Source organism: Corvus kubaryi, unplaced genomic scaffold, assembly GCF_017639235.1.
Source record: "Corvus kubaryi isolate FWS band 111438036 unplaced genomic scaffold, C.kubaryi_AGA036_p1.0 37385, whole genome shotgun sequence".
Classification (NCBI taxonomy): Eukaryota; Metazoa; Chordata; class Aves; order Passeriformes; family Corvidae; genus Corvus; species Corvus kubaryi.
The window spans coordinates 15,047,328-15,067,765 of NW_024581127.1; the positions used below are offsets into that span (position 1 = coordinate 15,047,328).

At 34.8% G+C, this 20,438-nt stretch overlaps 1 protein-coding gene across 5 annotated transcripts in view; it reads left to right on the top strand.

The window, feature by feature from the left end:
* The window catches only part of VPS13B (vacuolar protein sorting 13 homolog B), a 437,572-nt gene that overhangs the window by 205,288 nt on the left and 211,846 nt on the right, over positions 1 to 20,438 (top strand). For 4 of the 5 annotated variants that reach the window (XM_042036377.1, XM_042036379.1, XM_042036375.1 and 1 more), the window contains exons 21-22: positions 1,901 to 2,048; positions 14,455 to 14,582. In XM_042036377.1, the coding sequence (XP_041892311.1) occupies positions 1,901 to 2,048; positions 14,455 to 14,582 (276 nt within the window). The remainder of the gene's footprint in view (positions 1 to 1,900; positions 2,049 to 14,454; positions 14,583 to 20,438) is intronic. The other variant, XM_042036376.1, reaches the window with a different exon arrangement.

The window sequence follows — 20,438 nt, forward strand, 5'->3', positions numbered from 1 at the left end:
AGTCATAATTTTTTCCAGCTTTATCTGGCTGTGATAGCCTTGATGTTTTTCACTCTTTGACTAGTAGTGTAACTTATTATATTTTGCTGATCCATTTCTTCAGTGGTTCAGAAATAGATACAGCTTCTTCAGGCGGTATTTCCATCCTGTTGTCTTTCGTACTGTCCTGTAGTGTCTGCATTCATTCTTCCATAATTCTTGCTTCACTTTGGCAAGTCAGTGTTCTTGCAATGTTACATCCGGAATTGCCAAATCACAGCTCAACAGTTGCTGTCATGGGAAAGCTGCAGATGGCTATGCCTTATGAAAGGTTGTATCAGATAAATTGCAAGATTTTGAAAATAAGTGGTGTAAAATGTCTGATGAAAGTTTACAAAACTTCAAATCCTTTCCCTGTATGCAAGCGGGAAGTATTTCTGTGGTGTAAAGGTTGTCTTTTCAAAGCTGATGGGGGTTTTTGTTGGTGTTATAACTAGAGGGTATGCCAAGGTGGCATGTTACTGTATTCCAGAAAAGCTTTTTAGTGCTTTTGGAGACAAAGTTAATGACTGTACATATAGAGGGAGGAGGAGAGATGAGAGTTCTGTTTGTCATTGACATTAGTATTTTTCTATTAACTTTGCATACCACTGTATATATAAATTGATTGTTTTCACTGGAGTAGGATTAAATAGTTGATTGTCTTATTTTAATTTACTTTTATAGTGGAAAATGGTGAAGGCGTTTGGAAGTCATTCCCCTTCAATTAAGTGATTTTTCTGTTTGTTTTGGGGTTTTGTATGTGTGCACATATTGCACACTGCTTGATTCAATGATCTGTTTTCTATTGGAGAAAATTTACAAGCACATTGCCTGCCTCACACGAATTTGTTTCCCACAGAGATTCCTAATGCAATGTGTGAGGTTTCTCATTATGCAGTTATATGGATTACATTTTCACTCCAATATGAACAAAATTAAATTACACAAAAATTAAGATGCGTGTAATCCTAATGTCTGATCTTTAGAAAAAAACTTTGTCATCTTTAAATGATAACCCTCTGCAAAATCAGCGGTAGAAGTATTGGGCTTTTGTCAACTGGGATGCATCTGCAATTTACATAGCAGCTGATGTTACAGCAAAATGTTAAGTGCCAACTGTATAGCAACATGGAAGATCGAATTGTTTTTAATAATTTTGTCTTTTCTAGCTTGCATTAATGAAAGAGTAACAACAAAGCCAATAGACTCTTTTCATTTGTTCCAGAACCCATGTGGATTAATACACATCACTCTTTCCTAATCTTAAAATAAGGATGCAGTCCTTCAAACTTGGTTTTAATGTCTTTAGTTTTGTATAGCAGTTTCCCATTTTGAGCAGTTTCTCATTTATTGATATTCTTGAAAGACAAAACAATTCAAAATCAGTAGCAGTCAGTTAAATCTTATATTTAAAATTTTTAGAAGAAGCACAATAATGTGGAAATATCCATACATCCTATATTTTGAAGTTTATTGAAGGTTAATAAATTCCTTTGGGTCTTCATAACTGGCTAAAATTTTCCAGTTTCCATTAAACATTTAGATAATTATTTTACTTCAGTCATCAGCCAGGTTTATTCATATGATTTTTTGTTGGCTAACAACCATGGTACTCTAAGTTAGTTTTATTTCACTTTTTTGTTTTCATAGAGCTTTTCCTCAGACTAACAGGACTGAAATAAAGAACTACAAGTGCAAGTCTGAATGTAGCATTTCATTTCAATTTGTTTTCAAAATATTTGTGCTCCAATCAGTGTTTCAAGTTGTCTTCTATACATTTCAAAATACGTCGTTTAAAACAGGTTTCTCCTGACAGTGCCATAATTCAATATTAATGTGTTTTGGTTTTTAGTGGTTCATGAGGTGCTTCTTTTTCTAGCAGTCTGTAGGAGCTGTTCCGCTTGGTGTGTCGATAACTCGAAAGAAAGAGGATGAAGCATCAGTTGGAAGTGCACCTTTGGCAAGGCAGCAGTCAAATCAAGCCTCTGAGTATGCCAGCAGTCCTGTCAAAACAAAAACAGTAACAGGTATATCACTTAATTGAAACTATCCATTGTGCATCTGCAGCCTTCCTCACTTACATGCCTCCACAACTGAACAGCGTCAGCTGTGCAAGTACTGTGGAAAAACTTCCAGCTTTAGAGAAATTAAAACCTTTAACATTAAAACTAATCAAATGTATAATTTTCAAATACATGTATATTCTCATTTTTGTTTCGGGCTCTCTTTGGGGCCCTTATAGTCTCACATAACACATTTTGTAAAATGAGATAATGGAGATCTGCTTTCAATAGAATATCTGCTATTCACCTTGATATTTAGTCCATAATTTTGTCAGACTTCACACTGTGATTAATCTCTAATTTCAGTCAGTCTGTTTACATTGCTTAAAGTCTGGCATCTGTGGAAGTCAAGACTTGTGCATAAACAGTTAAAGTTCACTGTTTTCAAAATCAGTCACCCATAGAAAGTGCATTTGTTGGCACTTCTGCTTATGGAGTTCAAGAAATTATTTATTTTAGGAGTATTTTCTGGCCACTTAAGAATCTAAAGTGAAACTTCATTATCACTAATCAAGATGATTTTTTTTTTTAAATTTCTAGTGTGTTTATTCATATGGTACTGTCAGCAAGTAGTAAAGTAGGTGATCATCCAAAAAAAATTACTATCCAGCTGAGACTTTTAGTGATCCTTCTGAAATACACTGAACAAATTCTCTTTTCCTTTGCATTGATGTTTATTTTCAGATTATCATGAAGCACTTCAAGATGTTGTCTGCTGAAACTAAGATTGCAGTCTTGTTCAATAATTGTCGAGTTAAATGTTATTTTGTGATTAAAAGGGGCTAACTCAGAAAATCTATTTGCTGAATATTAGTGGGTTGTCATGTTGTCACTGGTAGTAAGACAGCAGATTAATGTCGACGACTTCCATTTCATTCATGAATATCCTTCATTTTTACCATTTATCCATTTATTTTTACAATTCATCTATGCATTTACTGTATTCTTGCCTGTGATGAAATGACTGTACCAGGCATATTCTTCTTTTAACAGTATTTATCATCTGTTCTGCTTTATCAACATCATAAATTATATGATTTGCTTCTTCTTGATGTTAATTCTACTTGTGCCTGCAAAGCACAAAGGTGTAATTCACTAGAAAAACTTGCGTTATTTTGAACATTTGACATTCAAACCCAGCTATTTGCATGAATAGATTCTAGATTTATTTTTTCTTCATTTATTTAACCAGTTTATAAAAAGCAGGCATGTAGTTTGCAGAAATAGCTTTGTACTTGGATTTTGAAAATTAGTGTCCCAGTCTGGTACCTGCTCAGCGCAGTAGCCATTTTAGTTCTTTAGTGTTTGTTATTCCTCACTTTGAGTATTATCTTCTCTGATCACACCAGAATATAAAAGAAAATATTATTGTTCAAAATCTAGAAATGCCATGGATGCCAGTTTTTCTTTTTGGGGGCAGGGTTGTGTGTATGAGAAATAATAAAATGAAATTATAAATTTTAAAAAATGTTATAAAAGCAAAAGAGGGGTTTCTGTGCATCTTAACTTCTTTCACCTTTTTAGTTTGAAGTCAATATCAAGATCTGTTTTCAGTTACTGACAACACACATTGCTGCAAAAATGAAAAGTTCATTTGTAGATTTCATTTGTTATCTGCCACTTGCTTTACTCATTCAATTTATCCAATAAGTTTAGCCTAGATGCTGACGATTTTTCGAAACTAAGTAGATATTTGGCTTCTCTATTAATAATTTTGCAGCATAGAGTTTGATACTATAGAAATGAGAGGTGATGATACTAATTCTCTCAAGAGAGAACATTGACTAAGCATTTTCTTTTTTTGGAATTAGAAGCGGTCTTCTAAAGAAGAGATTATTGAATTTGGTTTCATTAATTTTCAACTTAAAATTGTTGAAAAAAAGCACTGTTTTTTCAAGTGAATCTATATATACATATCAGAGGGTCTACTGGGGGGTTTATTTTTAAGAGGCAGTGTGCCTGACACTACTGTGTTGAAGGTCAGCCTGTTGTCATGGTTTAACCCCAGCCAGCAAAGCAGCCGCTCGCTCATTCCCCCAGCAATAGGATTGTGGAGAGACTTGGAAGGGTAAAAGCTGGAAAACTCGTGGGTTGAGATAAAGACAGTTTAATCCAGAAAGCAAAAGTCACACACACAAGCAAAGCAAAACAAGGAATTAATTCACTGCTTCCCATGGGCAGGGAGGTTTTCAGGCATCTCCAGGAGGGCAGGGCCCCATCAGGTGCAATGGTGACTTGGGAAGACAAACTCCATCACTCCCCTTCCACCTTCTCACAGCTTTACTGAGCATGATGTCATATGGACTGGAACATCCCTTTGGTCAGTTTGGCTCACTTGTCCTGGCTGTGTCTCCTCCCAACCTCCCATAAAAGCCCAGTCCCCTGCCACTGTGTCAGTACAAAAAGCAGAAAAGGCCTTGGCTCTGTGTAAGCCCTGCTCAGCAATAGCAAAAACATCACTATATTGTCAACCTATGTTCAGCACAAATTCAAAACACAGCCCTGTACTAGCCACCGTGAAGAAAATTAACTCTACCCCAGCCTAAACCCAGCACACCTGTGTTTTAAAATGTTTATGTATTTGTTATACTCTGGAGATAAAATGGCAGGTACAATATAGCAGAAATATTTGATATTTATGTGCAAAAATTATGACTAAAAATACAAAATTAATGTCAAAGAGGAAACGCCTTGTATAGTAATTAAATTAATTGAAGAGATGCTGTCTGCTTCAGTAGACCACACAGATTTCCCTTAATTAAAAAGAGTCATGTAATGCTGCAGTGCCATGCAGGCTTGTTCTGTGTATAGTCCCCTGAAACTTCATGTGATGTTGGAATCTTTTCCTGTAGAGTTTCCTCGTGCCAGGTTTGTAAAAACTGGCTTTGTAGTGGAAGATTCAGGGGACAGTAGAAGCTAACACATATTTTGTGTCTCTGAAATAAAAGATCTCTGATTACAAAGCTACCAGTTACAGAGGTTAGAAAAGATTGGATGCAAATGTGAAAGGTGAGATCCCGTTCTCAGAGAAGTTTCAGTGCATTCTTTCTTTCAAAATTTGTTTCTTTACAGCTGTATAATGTGTTAGAACATGATGAATGAGTGACCATAGTTTATTAAACTAAAAATAGAGTGCCTGTGATTCTTCTTCTTCTTTCTAATTTTTCTGGCTCACTCACTCCCACCATCTTTCAATTTATTTCCTCTCTGTTAATTTCACCTACTTTCTGTCTGAGTTTTCTTTCATTATTTGTGTCACCTTTTTATAACAGGAATACCACACTGATTATACATCTAGGATGTCTAATGTTACCAACTCTACAAAAGCATTCTAGATAAAGAGGCAGTGATCTTGTACAACTCGTCTTTATTAATCATCAGGGCTTTAGCTACACATGTTCTAAGTTGTCAGAAAACTGAGATCCTACATTGATAATGTGTACATATGCATGATCTTTGCAGATTGATTTATCTGAAAATCATGCTATTCAGGTTGTGATTTTGAATTAATTCTTTTCAGGTCTAGCATGATCTCAGCAGTCACTCCCTTGAGAACTGCTGGAAACCAACCCTATGTACTAAATTAATGCAGTTTGTAATCACAGCTGTAAAATTATTTAAAACGTTGATCTTGAGTTCAGTTTATTAGTTAATGGCTGCTGACACCTTGCCAAAAATGTAGCATGGGAAAAGAGCAAAACTACTATCTATATGGCATCTGTGAAAATCCAGGGTTACTGTTCTTAAGTCTCGAACTGTGGTTATTTATAAATCTCCTTAACCACAGTGGCTTCACAACCAGAGTAAGATAATGGAATATATTGTTTAAATCTGGTATGATGTGGCTGTGAACAAGTAAGGTGATAAAGAATATTGAAAAAAAAGGTTACTTCTGTTTGTCTGTCCACCCACTTTTCCTCCCATTCTCAGCAATTCAGCAGTTCCATGTTCAATGATTAGTGATCCAGAGACCTACAGCTGTGTATAGAGGTAGAGCTCTCATGTCTCGATAGAGGAAAAATTATTGCTATGTAAGTGTGTAATTGTGTAATATATGTAACATACTTATGCAGGAAGATAGTATGGGCTGCAGTAGATGAATAGGTCAATCCTTGAAAGCTGTCTTGGGCACACTACTGAATAGTGATTTAAGCCCAAGTGTCTGTTTTCACACATTCAGGATGTGTGCTTGTTCATTACTAAAATAATCTGTAATTTTCATTCATATTTATAAATTTTTTATAATTATTTTCACATTTTGTTTGAAAAATACAGCATTTTTCATGATCAAAGATGGAATTGAATATGGGGGTTTTGTAGTTTGGATTTTTTACTGCCTCCTGGTGAGGTCTTTTTTTAGCCATGACACTGAAATTTAATTTCACTAACATCTACCATGACATCCAACATTTATCAGGGTGGAAGTAACCATGATATTGCAGATACATATTTAATATTACCTTATGAGGTATAATCCAGTGACTATGGCATCTAATTTTTCAGTAACAGTGGGAAAGTAGCCTCACACATGCTCTTAGTATGAAGAATGCCTTTGATGAAGGAGGCTACTTTAGAGAGGTTGAAAAGGTCACTCAGAATCTTGAAAGCTGGCTTTTCTTACAGCCAGAGAACAGGTAGGTAAATGGAATTTAATGTATCTTCTAAGAAGTCGCGAACTTTCTGGTTGGAGTAAGCTCCATAACCTTTTATGAAAGCATCTGAAAACTGACTGCTTTGTCCCATGACTGAACATACACTTGTCAAACAAAATTTTGCTGATCCCTGTTATGCAATAGTGAGATGTTTGTTCATGGTACAGGTGGTGACTGCGTTTCAGCCCTGTCATGAGTGTACTTTAGGCCTGCAAAAGGAAGCAGATGTTTTTCATTGCTATGTCTAGCACCTGACTGCTCCATTTTATTGTCTGGTGGACAGATTGGAAGGGCATTTGCAAAAGAGAATGAAACAGTGGTGGGTTTGGGGCAACATTTTTCATAGACCAGGTCTGCACTTCACACACAGCAAACTGATCTTTTAATTCCACTACAAATTCAGTATTAGTTCCAAGTTCAAAGCTGAGAAGAGAATCCAGCCTTGTTTCCTTCTGCAGGAAGTGTAGATGTTTTGCATAAGAGTATGTGCATATGGAGAGAAATAAAGGATATAAAAGCATTGCATTTTGGAAAAATCTCTTGTTGTCTGCAACACATATTTTGTTCTTTGGAATTATGTTCTCACAGAGAAATAATTAAAGAGTTTGAAATATTTAAAAATGCTGTTACACCTAGTCCACTATTTGTATTTCAAGTAGATGGAGGATGGTGTAATAGCAAGAAAATTGAGACCTCTTGTCTTAGATAGCCTTTATGTTTTCTGTTCTGTAAAAATCACCTGAATTCTAATAAGGGCAGCACTCCTTTTGCCAATTTCTTGCTGGTTTACCCCTCTTACTTATTTTCCTAGAACTTGTAGAAACAGTATCTTTAAAATACTATGCTTTTGAATTTGACCAGCAAATACCTAAGGAGTTACAGGACAACTAAATGAATTGCATGCATTCGCAGAGAATATAGGATTGCATAAGCCTTCTTTCCATAAGAAACCAGGCAAAGAAAGATCCCCATCCTTCCTTTTAATCACTTCTTAACATTTGGTAGTGTAGATATAATAAAACTTAAGTTGCTTAAGTTAGATACTTACTATAACTGGAATTTCTTGGGGTTTATGGGAAGTGCTAGTAATTCGATTTTGAAAGCTTTACTGAATTCTTAAAATTTCTTCAAAGTATACATGGGATATTTCTGAACCACTATTAAATACTTCTACATAAAACTGAAGAAGGGACAAGGCTTTAAATTTAGACATGTCTCTATTTTATTTAGAACAGCTGATTCCAGACAAATTGATGTTTTTATTTGAAGTTTTGTCTTAAGTTAATAAAGTTTCTACTGAAAAGTTTCAGTGTAGCAGAATAGGACCTGTACATAGCAAAACTGGATGCAGTTACTGATTTTGTTTTTCTTAAAGTACAACTAGAATGTAGTTAGATTCCTGCTAAAATGAGCTGTTGGAATGCAAAAAAACTGGCAAATGTGAGGGAAATCTGGCTGGTAAGAAATCAATGGATTATCTGAAGTATTTGAATTAGTAGGTCACTATTTCTGCTCAATGAACTGAATGATTATCGTTTATTCATGCCTACTATGAAATGTATGACTGATGATTAATTTGGGAAGATGAATGAAATTAAATAGATGCTAAACAGGTTAAGTAAAATACTTGAAGGAATAAGTAAAATCAGGAATTTAAATCTGATGCACATTTACCTAGGGTGCCTGAAAATACTAGGATTTTTATAAATGGGCTTCAGTTCTTGGATTATTTAAAAGGAAGGTGTCCAGGCACAGGTGATTTATGGAAAGTTTTAAATGGCTGGACAGTCACGTATCTATATGGAAAATGAATTGTTCTGAGTTTTGTCAGCTAGTAAAACGTTTAACATTTTTGTTATGGTGGCATGATTTCTTCAGTTCACTGTGTGGATTTCAGAAACGTTAGTAACTCAAAGCCAATGTCATATATCAAACATTCTTTCTATATGAAGAAATTCAGTGTTGAGAGAGAGCAAATGGTTGTTTATTTTTAAATTATATTTATAATTCTAAGGAACTTTGTGTATTTTTAAAAAGGCAGAGTACTAGGCAGAATTCCACATTTATCAGAACTTACTGCAGATCCAAAAGCTGAAATTCTTACTTCATGGTATAAATTGTATTTGGAATGGTAACTGATATTAAGATAAATTCAGATGCGGACATTAGATATGAACACACAAATATCACATTTTTGTAATTACTAATATGGTAGCTCAATTTGGCCTCTGAATGGCTGGTTTTGATTTGTACAAAAGTGTCAGTCCTCTTTTATTTTTGTTCCCAGAACCGAATAGGTATTTTTTGCCAGAAACAGTGCAGCAATCATTAAAAATTTGGTGGGAGAAAATGCTGACCATAGGCATTCCCTAGCCAACATACACTTTCACACAGAAAGATCCTTTCTTGTTGCACAACATTAATATCACATTTGTCTTTGTTTATTGACACATGTTAAAAGCCTCTGTGTTTTAACACTTACTCTGCTGTTAACTCATTGGGTGACCACACAAATTCAGTCATTATACCTCTCTGCTGCCATTGTCCTGCATGTAAGGGACTCACTCTCATGCTTTGCCAGGGACTGTGTGGCTCAGTTATTATCTTGATAAAAAGTAATGTGTTATCTGCAGTGTTAGTAAAGTAGAATTCAAGAATGCTCAAAGGCCAGTAAAGAAATTATTTATGCAAAGACTACTCAGTATGCTGGCAAATATATTGCATATTTTTATAAGCTTAAAAGGACTTCCTGCTGTCATTTAAGTATTGCTTTTATTCTCAAGCATTCTGATGGAGAGTGCAAACTTCAAAAAGTAATTACCATAGTCGATTCTTAGGAAAAAAATATCAGTTATATGAATAATTCAAGTATCATTCATCCAGGAATGGAAGTGTGGGGAATAACTTGTCTTAAGACACCTCAAAATAAAATGTGAATATTTGCGAAAGACTTCTGAAGGGTACTGATGGTTCAGAAAATATTGGTAAATGCAGGTTTGAGCTTCTCAGCATGGTTTCAGTGAGCTGCTGCTTTGGAATTGAATGGTGGGAAAAATAGTGCATTAAGATAGGAAGTATTTTAACAAGATATTCCTCTGTGCTTTTGCAATTCCTTGTATATGTAAAATTTTTTAATATTAAATCACAGAATAAAATTATTTAATGGAAGTGTATTATATTTGGAACAGAATTTCTTTGGCTGTCATATATACTTACACAAAAGTGTGGATGATTTGTAATGCCTTCAAATATCTTTATAAACACATATGTTTAGTTCTATTGTGTTGCAAGTATAAAAATATAGAGACTTGTGAGGAAAATTGGAAGGCAAATGTATGGACAAACAAGCTTTTATGTAACAAGTTTCACTGAATTTTTACTTTTATTTAATATTATACACAAAACCAAAAACCTGCTGATTTACAAAAAGTTGCAGGTCTTTAGAAGGTGGTGGCTGTTTGGGGATTAATTAGGGGAGTAATTTTGGGGGTTTTTTACATATGAGGAAAACAATTCATCGTCTGTAATAAAAAAAAAAAATATATATATATATGTATATATGTATATATGTATCTGTAGGCCATTTTGATTTTTGGGGGGTTTTTTAAAGTTTGAATTTTCTCCTCCACTGTATTTTGATCTTATTTCTAGTCCTTTAGACCCCTTGATCAGTTCCTTAGGGTGTTGCATTTGTTGCAAACACTTTAGTATTTTTTATTTTGTTTTTTTATGGAAAGACGTATCTAATGCATGAAACTGAGTACCTGCTAAAGAAATCCCAATGAGTACTTTGACTCTCTGCAGACTGCTTCCAATTTTAGTAGAAGAAAAATCTTTCTAGAAAAAGAGCCATGTAGTAAGAGTGCACTTTCCTTGGATTGCTTTTTTCCTTTAATGTGTTTTGCTGTCATGGCCTCTCGGTAACTGTGGTCAGATTGCACCAGCATTTTCCTCAGCTTAGCTCCCTTCTGGTGTGTGAAAAGCTGTATGATAGATGATGTGATGTTGGAAGGAAAGCTTGCCCAGCTTGCTGAGGTCATGGGACAGACACATTTTGGGTACAGTCATGAAATCTGATGGAGGAGAGAGTCTTGCTGCCTGGGTGTCTGTCTGTGACCTGTCCTGAAGCAGGAGTGCTCTGAGCTTTTGAGCATCAGTGAAAGTGTGGGTTTGCCTGCAGCAGGATAACCTTTTCCAGCCAGAAAGAAGCTTCTGCCTTCTTAATGCGTGAGGTATCTGAGGCACACAGTGGGACTGGAGAAATGAGTCCATCTTGTGCCAGAGAGATTGAGACCTGATAGGCCTGTACCACATAGAAATCAGGAATAAGGCACCCCCCTTTAGTTTAATTGCTAGCTGTAAGGAGAAGAAAGCATGAGACCATCACTGACTACAGATTATCAGGAGTCCTCAACCCAGTAATGGAAGTCTCTGATGTGTGGGTTTTTTTGCATTGAATTATTTGAGGAAATGTCCATTTGTCCCATATCGCACATCAGAAGTTTTCTTTTCCCTTTTCTATTGCTTAAGTCACTGAATATTAATGGCACAGAGTAGTGTCATTTTCACAAAAGTTATTTTTATTTTCAAAACTTACGTATTTTCTGGATCAGACTTCTAAAAGAACTCATTCCCAGTAGGCTAAAAAAACACAAAGAAGGAGACATGTCTGTATAAGAAAGACACCTTTAACTAGAATTTATACCTCTAAGTCTTGCTTGGTGGAATCTCCTACAAAGTGACTACTTTAATAATTAATTTTGCAGGATTACCCCTTGGAACTCCCTTTGTACTTTAACCAGAAATTGTGAAATGAGTTATGAAAACTGCTCCTTCGATGAGTACTATTTTTTGAAAAAGTCTGTTCATTATCAATGTGTTCTGAAATTGGTAAGCGTGGAAGCTTCTGTGTGATTGAGGTGGTGTATATGTTTGCAAAAATATGAATTAAATAATAAAGGACTAAAATGTTCCTGTACACTGGTTTTCTTAAAAATTCAACTGGTGTAACCTGAAGCAGTCCCTGCTCTGGTGGTTTTTTTCCCCTCATCAATTTGGAAGTGTTTCATACAAATCATATGTTTTATCTAGCTGTTGCTGACTGGCACCTGGGTTCAACACAAGACTGATTACATTGCCAGGAAATGTTTTGAGGTTTTCAGTTCAGTAGTAGCTAAGTAGCATAATTATTTTAGGAAAATACCTTCATACTGAGACAGATGAGGCTGATCCAGTCTACATGTCTACTGTAGAGGACTAGCCAAACACTCATGGTAGCCACACCTGACAGTGTCTTAGCAAGTGTCATTTCCTGATGTCCTTGCCTGACAGGGAATTAAGACACTTCTTTCCCAGCATCCCTTCAGGCAAAACTCTGGAATTTACAGTACAGGAAAAAAAATGTACTACTTTCTTTTTTTCTCTTCAGGAGTTACTTGGTTGCTTGTTTCTTCCTTCCACTCTGATATACTTTTTATTCCTTTTCTATTTTCTATGATTTATGGTTGAATGATTCCTTATCTGTCTCTTAGATTTTGAGACTTTCTTTTTTTTTGATCTCTTGGTTGAGCATGAGGGGTCATAGTGAAGCTGGTTTTTATCATGGATATTTCTGGAATTTTGCAAGTTTGAATTACATGTTTATGAAGAAAAACAGGAGGTACTTCAGTGAGCTAGTTTTATTTTTAATTCACAGATTATTGTTTCTGGCTATTCCACTAACTGAGAGAGAATTAGCATTGTTTGTTTTCCTGCAAATAAAATATGGGAGATTGGAACAAAACCTAGCTTTAAATCCCACTCATGAGGGATGCGCTTGTTAAGCGATGTAGGATGTTGAGAATCCCTGCTGAATGGATTGGAGAATATGTAGGTTTACATTGTGTTTATCTACTCATCCTGAACTGAAGTATCCTACCTGTGAAATTCCCAGAGTCTCAGAGTGACTTCGTATGCCATTCTCACCCTTACCACCCTTGTGTTGTAGAGTTCTATGCTTCAATGACTCTTATTTTAATATTTCTTGGTGCTCAAGCTGTTCCTAATTTTTACCTTGTAGTGTATGTATAGTGTAGGGCCTGACTACACAGAATATGGTGTGAATTGAGGTGGGGTAATAAGTTAAAGGAGAGCAGCTATTCCTTGATTAATCTCTTTGTTTTAACTTAATCCATTCATAATGTGGATGGAAGACATACTGCATGGCATAAAACTGTCTGTGTGAGATGTTATAAAACAGCTATTGCACGCTGCTTCTCCAGATGGACAATTTACATGTTTGTCTCTTCAGAACAGCTGACAACAAACAGTCCTGAAATGTCATGCTTTTTACACTCTCACGATCCAGTTTTCATTCCTTATCCTTCTAACATATCCATAATTGGAGCCAGGAATCTCTGAGAGAAATAATTATACTGCAGCCGTAAAAATCCTCTTTCACTCTCTTGACCACCTCTCTTTCTGAGTCTTTGGATTCTGCATCAGTTTAATAAAGTGACCATTTCTCTTTAAGATGATTAAAAATACTATTTCTTGAGGGATTTTTTTCTGATAATGTTACTGAATTCTAGCCTTGAGGGGGGAAATGGCACAAATTAATTCTTCCAGTGACATTAACATTGCATACTCTTGGCAGAAATTCACTTCTTAGATGTTTCAGTTTTAAATCTTCGCCTGTTCCATTGCCTTACTGAAGAACCGGTGATGCATATCAAGGAGCATACATTTTTGCTTACCTTAGTTCAATTGATAGCCTAATTTTGTCTTAAGAATTTTTCTGTAATTTTCACGCCACAGATTTCTCCTAGCTGTAAAATTGGTAGACATAAATTGTCACACACTGATTTCAATTTAGTTTAAATTTAAGTCATGAAGTCTTCGTAATTTATTCCTGCAGTTTTGTCAGCTCGACAACATGTAGGCCAAAACTAGAAATGTTAAATAAGCTGACAATAATTCGGTGGGTATCCCAAAACACAAGGAGAAGGATATTCTGTAAAACATGTCAGAAGGAACTATACACCACTCACAGTCCTCTTTTGAAGTTCTAGTGTGCTTATATTTAATTTAATGTTTGTGTTATCTAAAATCTTTTCAAGTTCATGTTATTAAATAACTAACGATTTAAGGAAATGTCTCTTTTTATTAGAAAACATTGAATTTTGGTGAAATATTTCATACTTTATTACCTTAAAATTTGACAAAGTAAGAAAATAGTTTAATTTTTATGCCTTTTTTTGGAAGCATGCTCAAGTTTTTTAAGGGAATTTTTCAAAGAAAACAAATTAAAGGCTGTTATTTAATGTGGTCTGTAATTTCTTACAATTTTAGAAAGGTGAAACCTTTAGATGGCACTGGCAGCAATGTATGTGAAAACCCCTTGGATTTCGATTGCATCATCAAATAGGTTATCACACTTTGAAAACTGTCTTAATTTGTTTAAATCAAACATTCTTCTTATTATTTTCTTAGCAGTTCATGTTTAAAAAGTTGGAGCATTTAATTTTATTGCTTTGTATTTCTCACAAGGCTTAACCGGTACAGTTGTAGTGACAAGTTTAAAACTAATACAGACACATTATTATTATGTGCATAGTGAGATATACACAGTGAGAGAAAGACTCTTTTAGAATGTAAAGTAACTGTTTTTCTTTGCTATCAGTAAGTATATTATTTACTTAGATGTTCTTTTTGTAACTGAGTTTTTTTGTTTGCATTAGAATCTCGTCCTTTGTCACTCCCTATGAAAACCATGCTGAACTCATCTGAAAGCTGCAGAAGTCCTGAGGAAAGAATGAAGGAATTTATTGGAATAGTGTGGAATGCAGTTAAGTGCCTTACACTTCAGGTAAGATGAAAAGGAAGTGAAAAAACCCCTATGTGTTTCCAAACTTTATGATACTTTTAATGCATCCTAGTGCTTTTTATTAGAGGGATTTTAAAGGAGCTCCTAAGTTTTATTGTCTTATTTCAGTAGCTTCAAAGTCTGAGAGAATGAAAAATAAAGTAAGATTTTGGGTAAATTAAGCAAAGAATACTTTGGTTTTAAATATTAGGTTTTGAAATACTGTTTTGTACTTAAAGGGAAAGATCCTTCAAAAATTATATGAATAAAAATTGCTTGTCACACTTTTCTGTATTTAAAAACCAGCAGTCAGTTTTGCAGAATGCTTTCTTTTCTAAAACCATCTGAGGAAAGTGCATATGATAAATACTTTCCTGAGGTGTGTGATACAATTACTGTTGTTACACTGTGAAGGCTCAGTGGTTTACTTGCCTACTTTTTCATGAAGGACAAGTAGATGGCTGCTCGGATGAAAGCATTTTGGTTTATACTGCTCTAGATTGTAGCTGCTGATTAGTGAAAGCAGAGTTTTTGTGCATCAGTATAGATGCCACGTTACGAGTCCAATGTTAAAATTGCAAGAACAAATATTAGATGGCTTAGAAGTGCTAAAATCAGGACTGTGTTGTTCCCAGTACTTACCAAGTGCTTATTGAAAAATTATCCTAATTTAGAATTATTATAACCTGTGCCTCTTGAACCATACATTCTATGAGATCAGTATTTTATGGTACACCAGGATATAGTAGCAATTTCTTTTTTTTTTTTAATTAAATCACGAAATGCCAAAAAATTGTCTTTATTTCAACTTTTGGCAAGTTTTTTGTCTTTATTACAGAAAGTAATTGTTGAATGCCTGTTCCTTCTTGCTATCAAGAAATACATTTAATAATATACAGGCTTATCCCAGAATATGTCTGTCACCCCTCTTTTATGTAGAAAGTACTTAAAATTCACAGTTTTAGAAAGTTTGAAAGTTTTGCCTGAGCAAGAACTTTAGACTTGTCACCTGATTGCAGAACACAGTGAAGTTGAGGAGATGCTTTCCATTAAATCTATTTAGTTTTCAGCCTTCTCTTTCATCATTGTTTCATGAGTATTTTGCTTGTTTTCCTTTCTTTCTTAATATTCTCACCACTGTAGATTAAAATGTGTAGATAAGAGAGAGAATTTGTAATCTATTTGAAGGAAGCAGTGTATTTTTGTTATGTGTCTGGGTGGCACTTAGCACAGTGAGACTCCCTATATAAATGAGGCTTACAGTTTGAGTCATAATAAAAATAATAATATAACAAAGGGGGAAAACTGAATCAGGACTATGATACTTGGCTCATATGTTTTTCATGATACTCTTTTTTGTGAGCAACAAATGTTTTGACGAATGGTTAAAATGCCAACCATGAAGTTTATGTGTTACTAGATAGGAAAAAAAGGTAGTGTTTCTTTCTGTGGAGATGAAGACTGGTGGCAGTGATAGGCAAGGGTTTTCTCAAAGAGTAATTTGTAAATATATTGCTTCTCTGACCTAACATACAGAATAGAGCTCACACTGGCAGAGGTATGGGTACTTTTTCTGGTGCTCAAAGTTCTAGATTTATTTACTTTTTACAGGTTTTTTTTGGTGGAGTACTCATGGTTTCTATTTTCATGATTATGACCATGAAATGATAATTTTAGTTTTTCTCTGTGTTGAAATTAAACACCCCTATGAATTCATACAATAGCTTACACACTTTGTTTCATCCTTATGCTTTAATTGTACTTTGTAAAGTGTTTGCCAGTATCTTCCCAGAAGTCTATTACATGTTATCAGCAAAACATTTCAAGACTCCAAGGAAGCACTACAGGAAAGTTCAAGTATGTTCTTCCACATAAATGCGCAATAGTCCTTCCTTGTGAAATATGAAGGATTTATAGATATGTTTCCTGTTCTTTTTATTATTACTAGTAGTCCCTATGTCTAATTTATTTAAATATGTTTTTCAAGACACAAATGCCATATATATATATCTTGTTTCTTTCAATACCATCCAAAATGGGAAATCTGTGCAAAGCAATGTATAGAGGGTAAGAAAATGAGTATCATGACTCTGTTTTGAAATTCAAGTGTGTTATATTTATTTTATTATACATAATGTGCATTTTATTACAATTATATAACTATATTTGAATGTTAAATTCATACAGATTTTCTGTATTATTATTTGGCATGAAAAAGGGAAATTTCTAGAATAATTTGTCTGGTTAAATGCTGGAGCACTTAGATTCTGTGGCTTTTTTTCTAAAGCTAATTTTCATGTTCCTGGATCTTTTAGTAACATGATTGTAGGACAAAAAAGTCTGTAGTTGTCGTCAGATAAAACTGAACTTCATAACTTAAAATCATCAATGGATTATTCTTTTAGTGGAAGTTAGAGAAAGTAAATGTGTTTGGAACCAAAGTAACTGGAAAGTTTATTTTGGATCCAAAGTTGGTACTTGCTTAGGCCTAGCCCTGGCTTGCTTCTGATAGAATATTGCATGAAGATTTTTTGCACTGGAGTTGTGGTAACCTATTAGTATTTAAGGGAAAAGACTTTCATATTTAATTATAAAATGTTGGTTTATTATTTAGTTGTTGTAGGATTTTATATGCAGCCTTGAAGTCTTTTTGGCAGTTACACTGTGTAGGAGGGTAATACTCATTTTTCACATGTTCTTCATACTAATAGTTGCTAAAGTTGTGAAGCAGTATAAACACAATTCTTTTTAATTGGCTGTTAATGCTGAATTCCATTGAGAACAATGAAGGATCTGTATTAAAAGTAAATTAATTAATGAGTAATGTTGCAACGAGTGCCAACCACATAAGAATGTAATTGTTACATATAAAACTTAGGTATGTCACATGCCTTTAAATATCCCTGAATTTATTTGAAAAAAAATAAATCCTTTACCTGAAACTATTGAAAATTTTATTTTCTGTAACACAAATAACTTGTAAAAATTTCTGACGAAGTGAAACACTGATAGGTGAGAAAGGGAAGGACAGAATTGATAAGACTTCTGTTCTTTGAACGATGTTGTTATCCAGGGGTCAGGAAGAGATTCTGTGACTTGTAATTTAGCAGTTTCAGCTCTCAGCAGTTATTTGTCAATTATGACATAGGATTATTTCTTAAGTTGGTTACTTACCACAAACCAGCAATAATTTGAGTTTTCTGTAACTAAATAAAACCTTTTTAAAATGTTTAAAAGCTTTCTTAGAAAAGAACAGGAATACTATGAAGCACAATGACACTGTGTTTTAAGTGGTCAAAGAAAATGTATCTGATCCTTATTATGTCATTTTTATGTACAGGTAGCCTGCTCTCTTAGTTCTTTTGTGTTCTGCTTTCCATTTATAACGTTTTTACTTTGTCTACCTTCAAGACACGTATTTCTGTTCTCCCTTTAAAATTGTAAAAAACACTGCATGTCTGCCTCAACTGCAGATGGTCTAAGTGCAGAACGAATTTGGATGTTGGCAGCTGAGCTATGGTCTTATAATACTGGGTGCACCAGAACCTGCACATGAGATGTGTAAGCAGTGGTTCTTTGCAGTTTGGGGAGTCAGTGCAAGATGATACTCTGTACCCAGAAAAACATGTTACCTTTCTGCTGAGAGCTATGAGGGTTGCTGACTAATGCAGAGAGAGGCAACTTCCCTGGAGAGATACCCATATGCAAGTGTCACCTTGTGGCAAATCTTCAGTGCCTCTAATTGACATATGTGGCCGTAAAATGTGGGTTATGAAAGGGAATGTCCTTATGGTATCACTATCATGAAAGGCTGTAAAGACTTGAACAACCTGTCCCTCTTCATTGCACTTGTGGGGAGTCACTTGTTTTGTTTTCTTCCCTCCAACCTACCCTCCTCAGTTAGGAAGACTTAATTTTTCAGCAGTATTTATTTAACTCTCCTCTCTAATGAACAACATTCCTTTTCATAAAATAAGAATTAAAAATACTCCAGTAACTTAATCTTTTCCTTTTTATACAAGAGTCATTGGACATTTTTAGGCTTATATGTTTGTAAAAGTGTAGAGTGTAGAGTTATACTTTACATAATGTTTTACAAGTAGAAGGGAAAATAGTGCTTGCTTCATTGGTTTATCATTAGTGTACATTATTTAGCATGTATAGGCCTTGACATAATAGAAATGAAAATAGGGGGTGATCCTGTTTCAAGAATGTAATAATTCGTTCTCTTTAACACATGAATGTGTTCAGTATTGGCAAATGAACATGTTGCTACCAAAACTGAAATCAGATCCTTGAAACAGAAAGGATGTTGCCATGGAAAAATGAAGTAACACTCAGTGCAGCTGCGAAGCATTAATGAATAGGATATTTTTTTAAAAGATCATTTGTGTTTGGTGTGGCTTGGAGGGTCCCAACCAGATGGTTTCCATGAACAGGATCTGACCCTCAGCTTGAGGACTTCTTACTGGCAGATTACTTCATTTTCTTTCCCTTGGATTGTCAGATCCTTACATTAATGCAGGATTTACTGCTGCAGATTTATATTCAGTTACATAAATCAGTCACATCTTACATTAAATTCACAATTTTAGGCACACAGTTTAACGGTTATTTAAAAAGTGTAAGAAGATTTATATGATAGCTTTAATATATACTATTGATGTAGTTTAATTTTAAGAATTTGGATTACACATATTTTGAAACACTTTCCGATTGGTGAAGCAATCTGTAGTGCACATTCTCACTTTTGTCCAGCATATAATTCCATCATTTTAGGTGCACTCTTCCATTCCTTCACTGGAACTTGTGAATAGGCAAATTTCCGGATTCTGTGAATTAAATGTACATAAATTCCATTGAAGTTGGTAGTTGTGAAGCTACCTCTGAGAAGTTCAACAGGTGCAACTCAGTTTTGCACTTATTGGGCCCTTGTGCATTCGACTTGGTAATTTCTTGTGTGATTATAATAATTGCAAAATTTGCTCTAAAATGGGGACTTTTGCCATATATTCATTGTGTTGGGCTTTGAAATCCTGCAGTAATGTTTTGCAAAATTTGTTATTCATATAAAACTTCAAATGAAACACAGATAAGCAAACCATATCTGTAAGCAACTCTGTAATATTACATACCATCAATTCTTAACGAATCCGGATTTAGGATCCTGCTGACTGCACCAATTTGTCATGAATGAGTGATTTAGAACTTAAAGAATCATCATCAAAGGCATTAGCAAAGGTGATTTTAACATAAAGTCATAAAGGTGTAACTTGGTAAAGTTCAATAGCAAGGTTTGCTCTATCATTTACTACATGGTTGAAACATACAAGGGAAAATGGAATTAGAATAAATTTGGCATTATTTACATGGAGGCCGAAGATGGAAAAGGATAAGGTAACCCAAACATTGAGTCATGAAATTCAGACCGGATTTCCTTGCTTGCCACACCCCTGATGCTTAGGTGCAGCTGGATCTGATCTGGACAACAGTTTATATCTAACAGAAGAAATACAGAGAGTAAGGAAGTCCTTCCATTGAGTCATGAGGTTCAGAGTAGACCCTCTTGCTTTCTAAACTGCTGATGGAGCTTAGGTCCAATCTTAGTCTCAACTTTGACAACAGTCTATCTAAAGGAATTACCTAACATGGATTTCATTAGTTTTATTTTAGCATGCTATCAGCAGCTTTCTGATGTTCTACTGCAAATAAGGGATCTCTCTGCCTTGGGTTACGGAAGGAACACTCAGTCTCAGATAAGGAATCCCAAACACTGGAAGGCATCCCAGCTCAAGGGGAGAGTCACTGGTGTGCAGTCTAGTTGCAATTTAGAGAAAGCTTGAATTGAACTCACCCAGA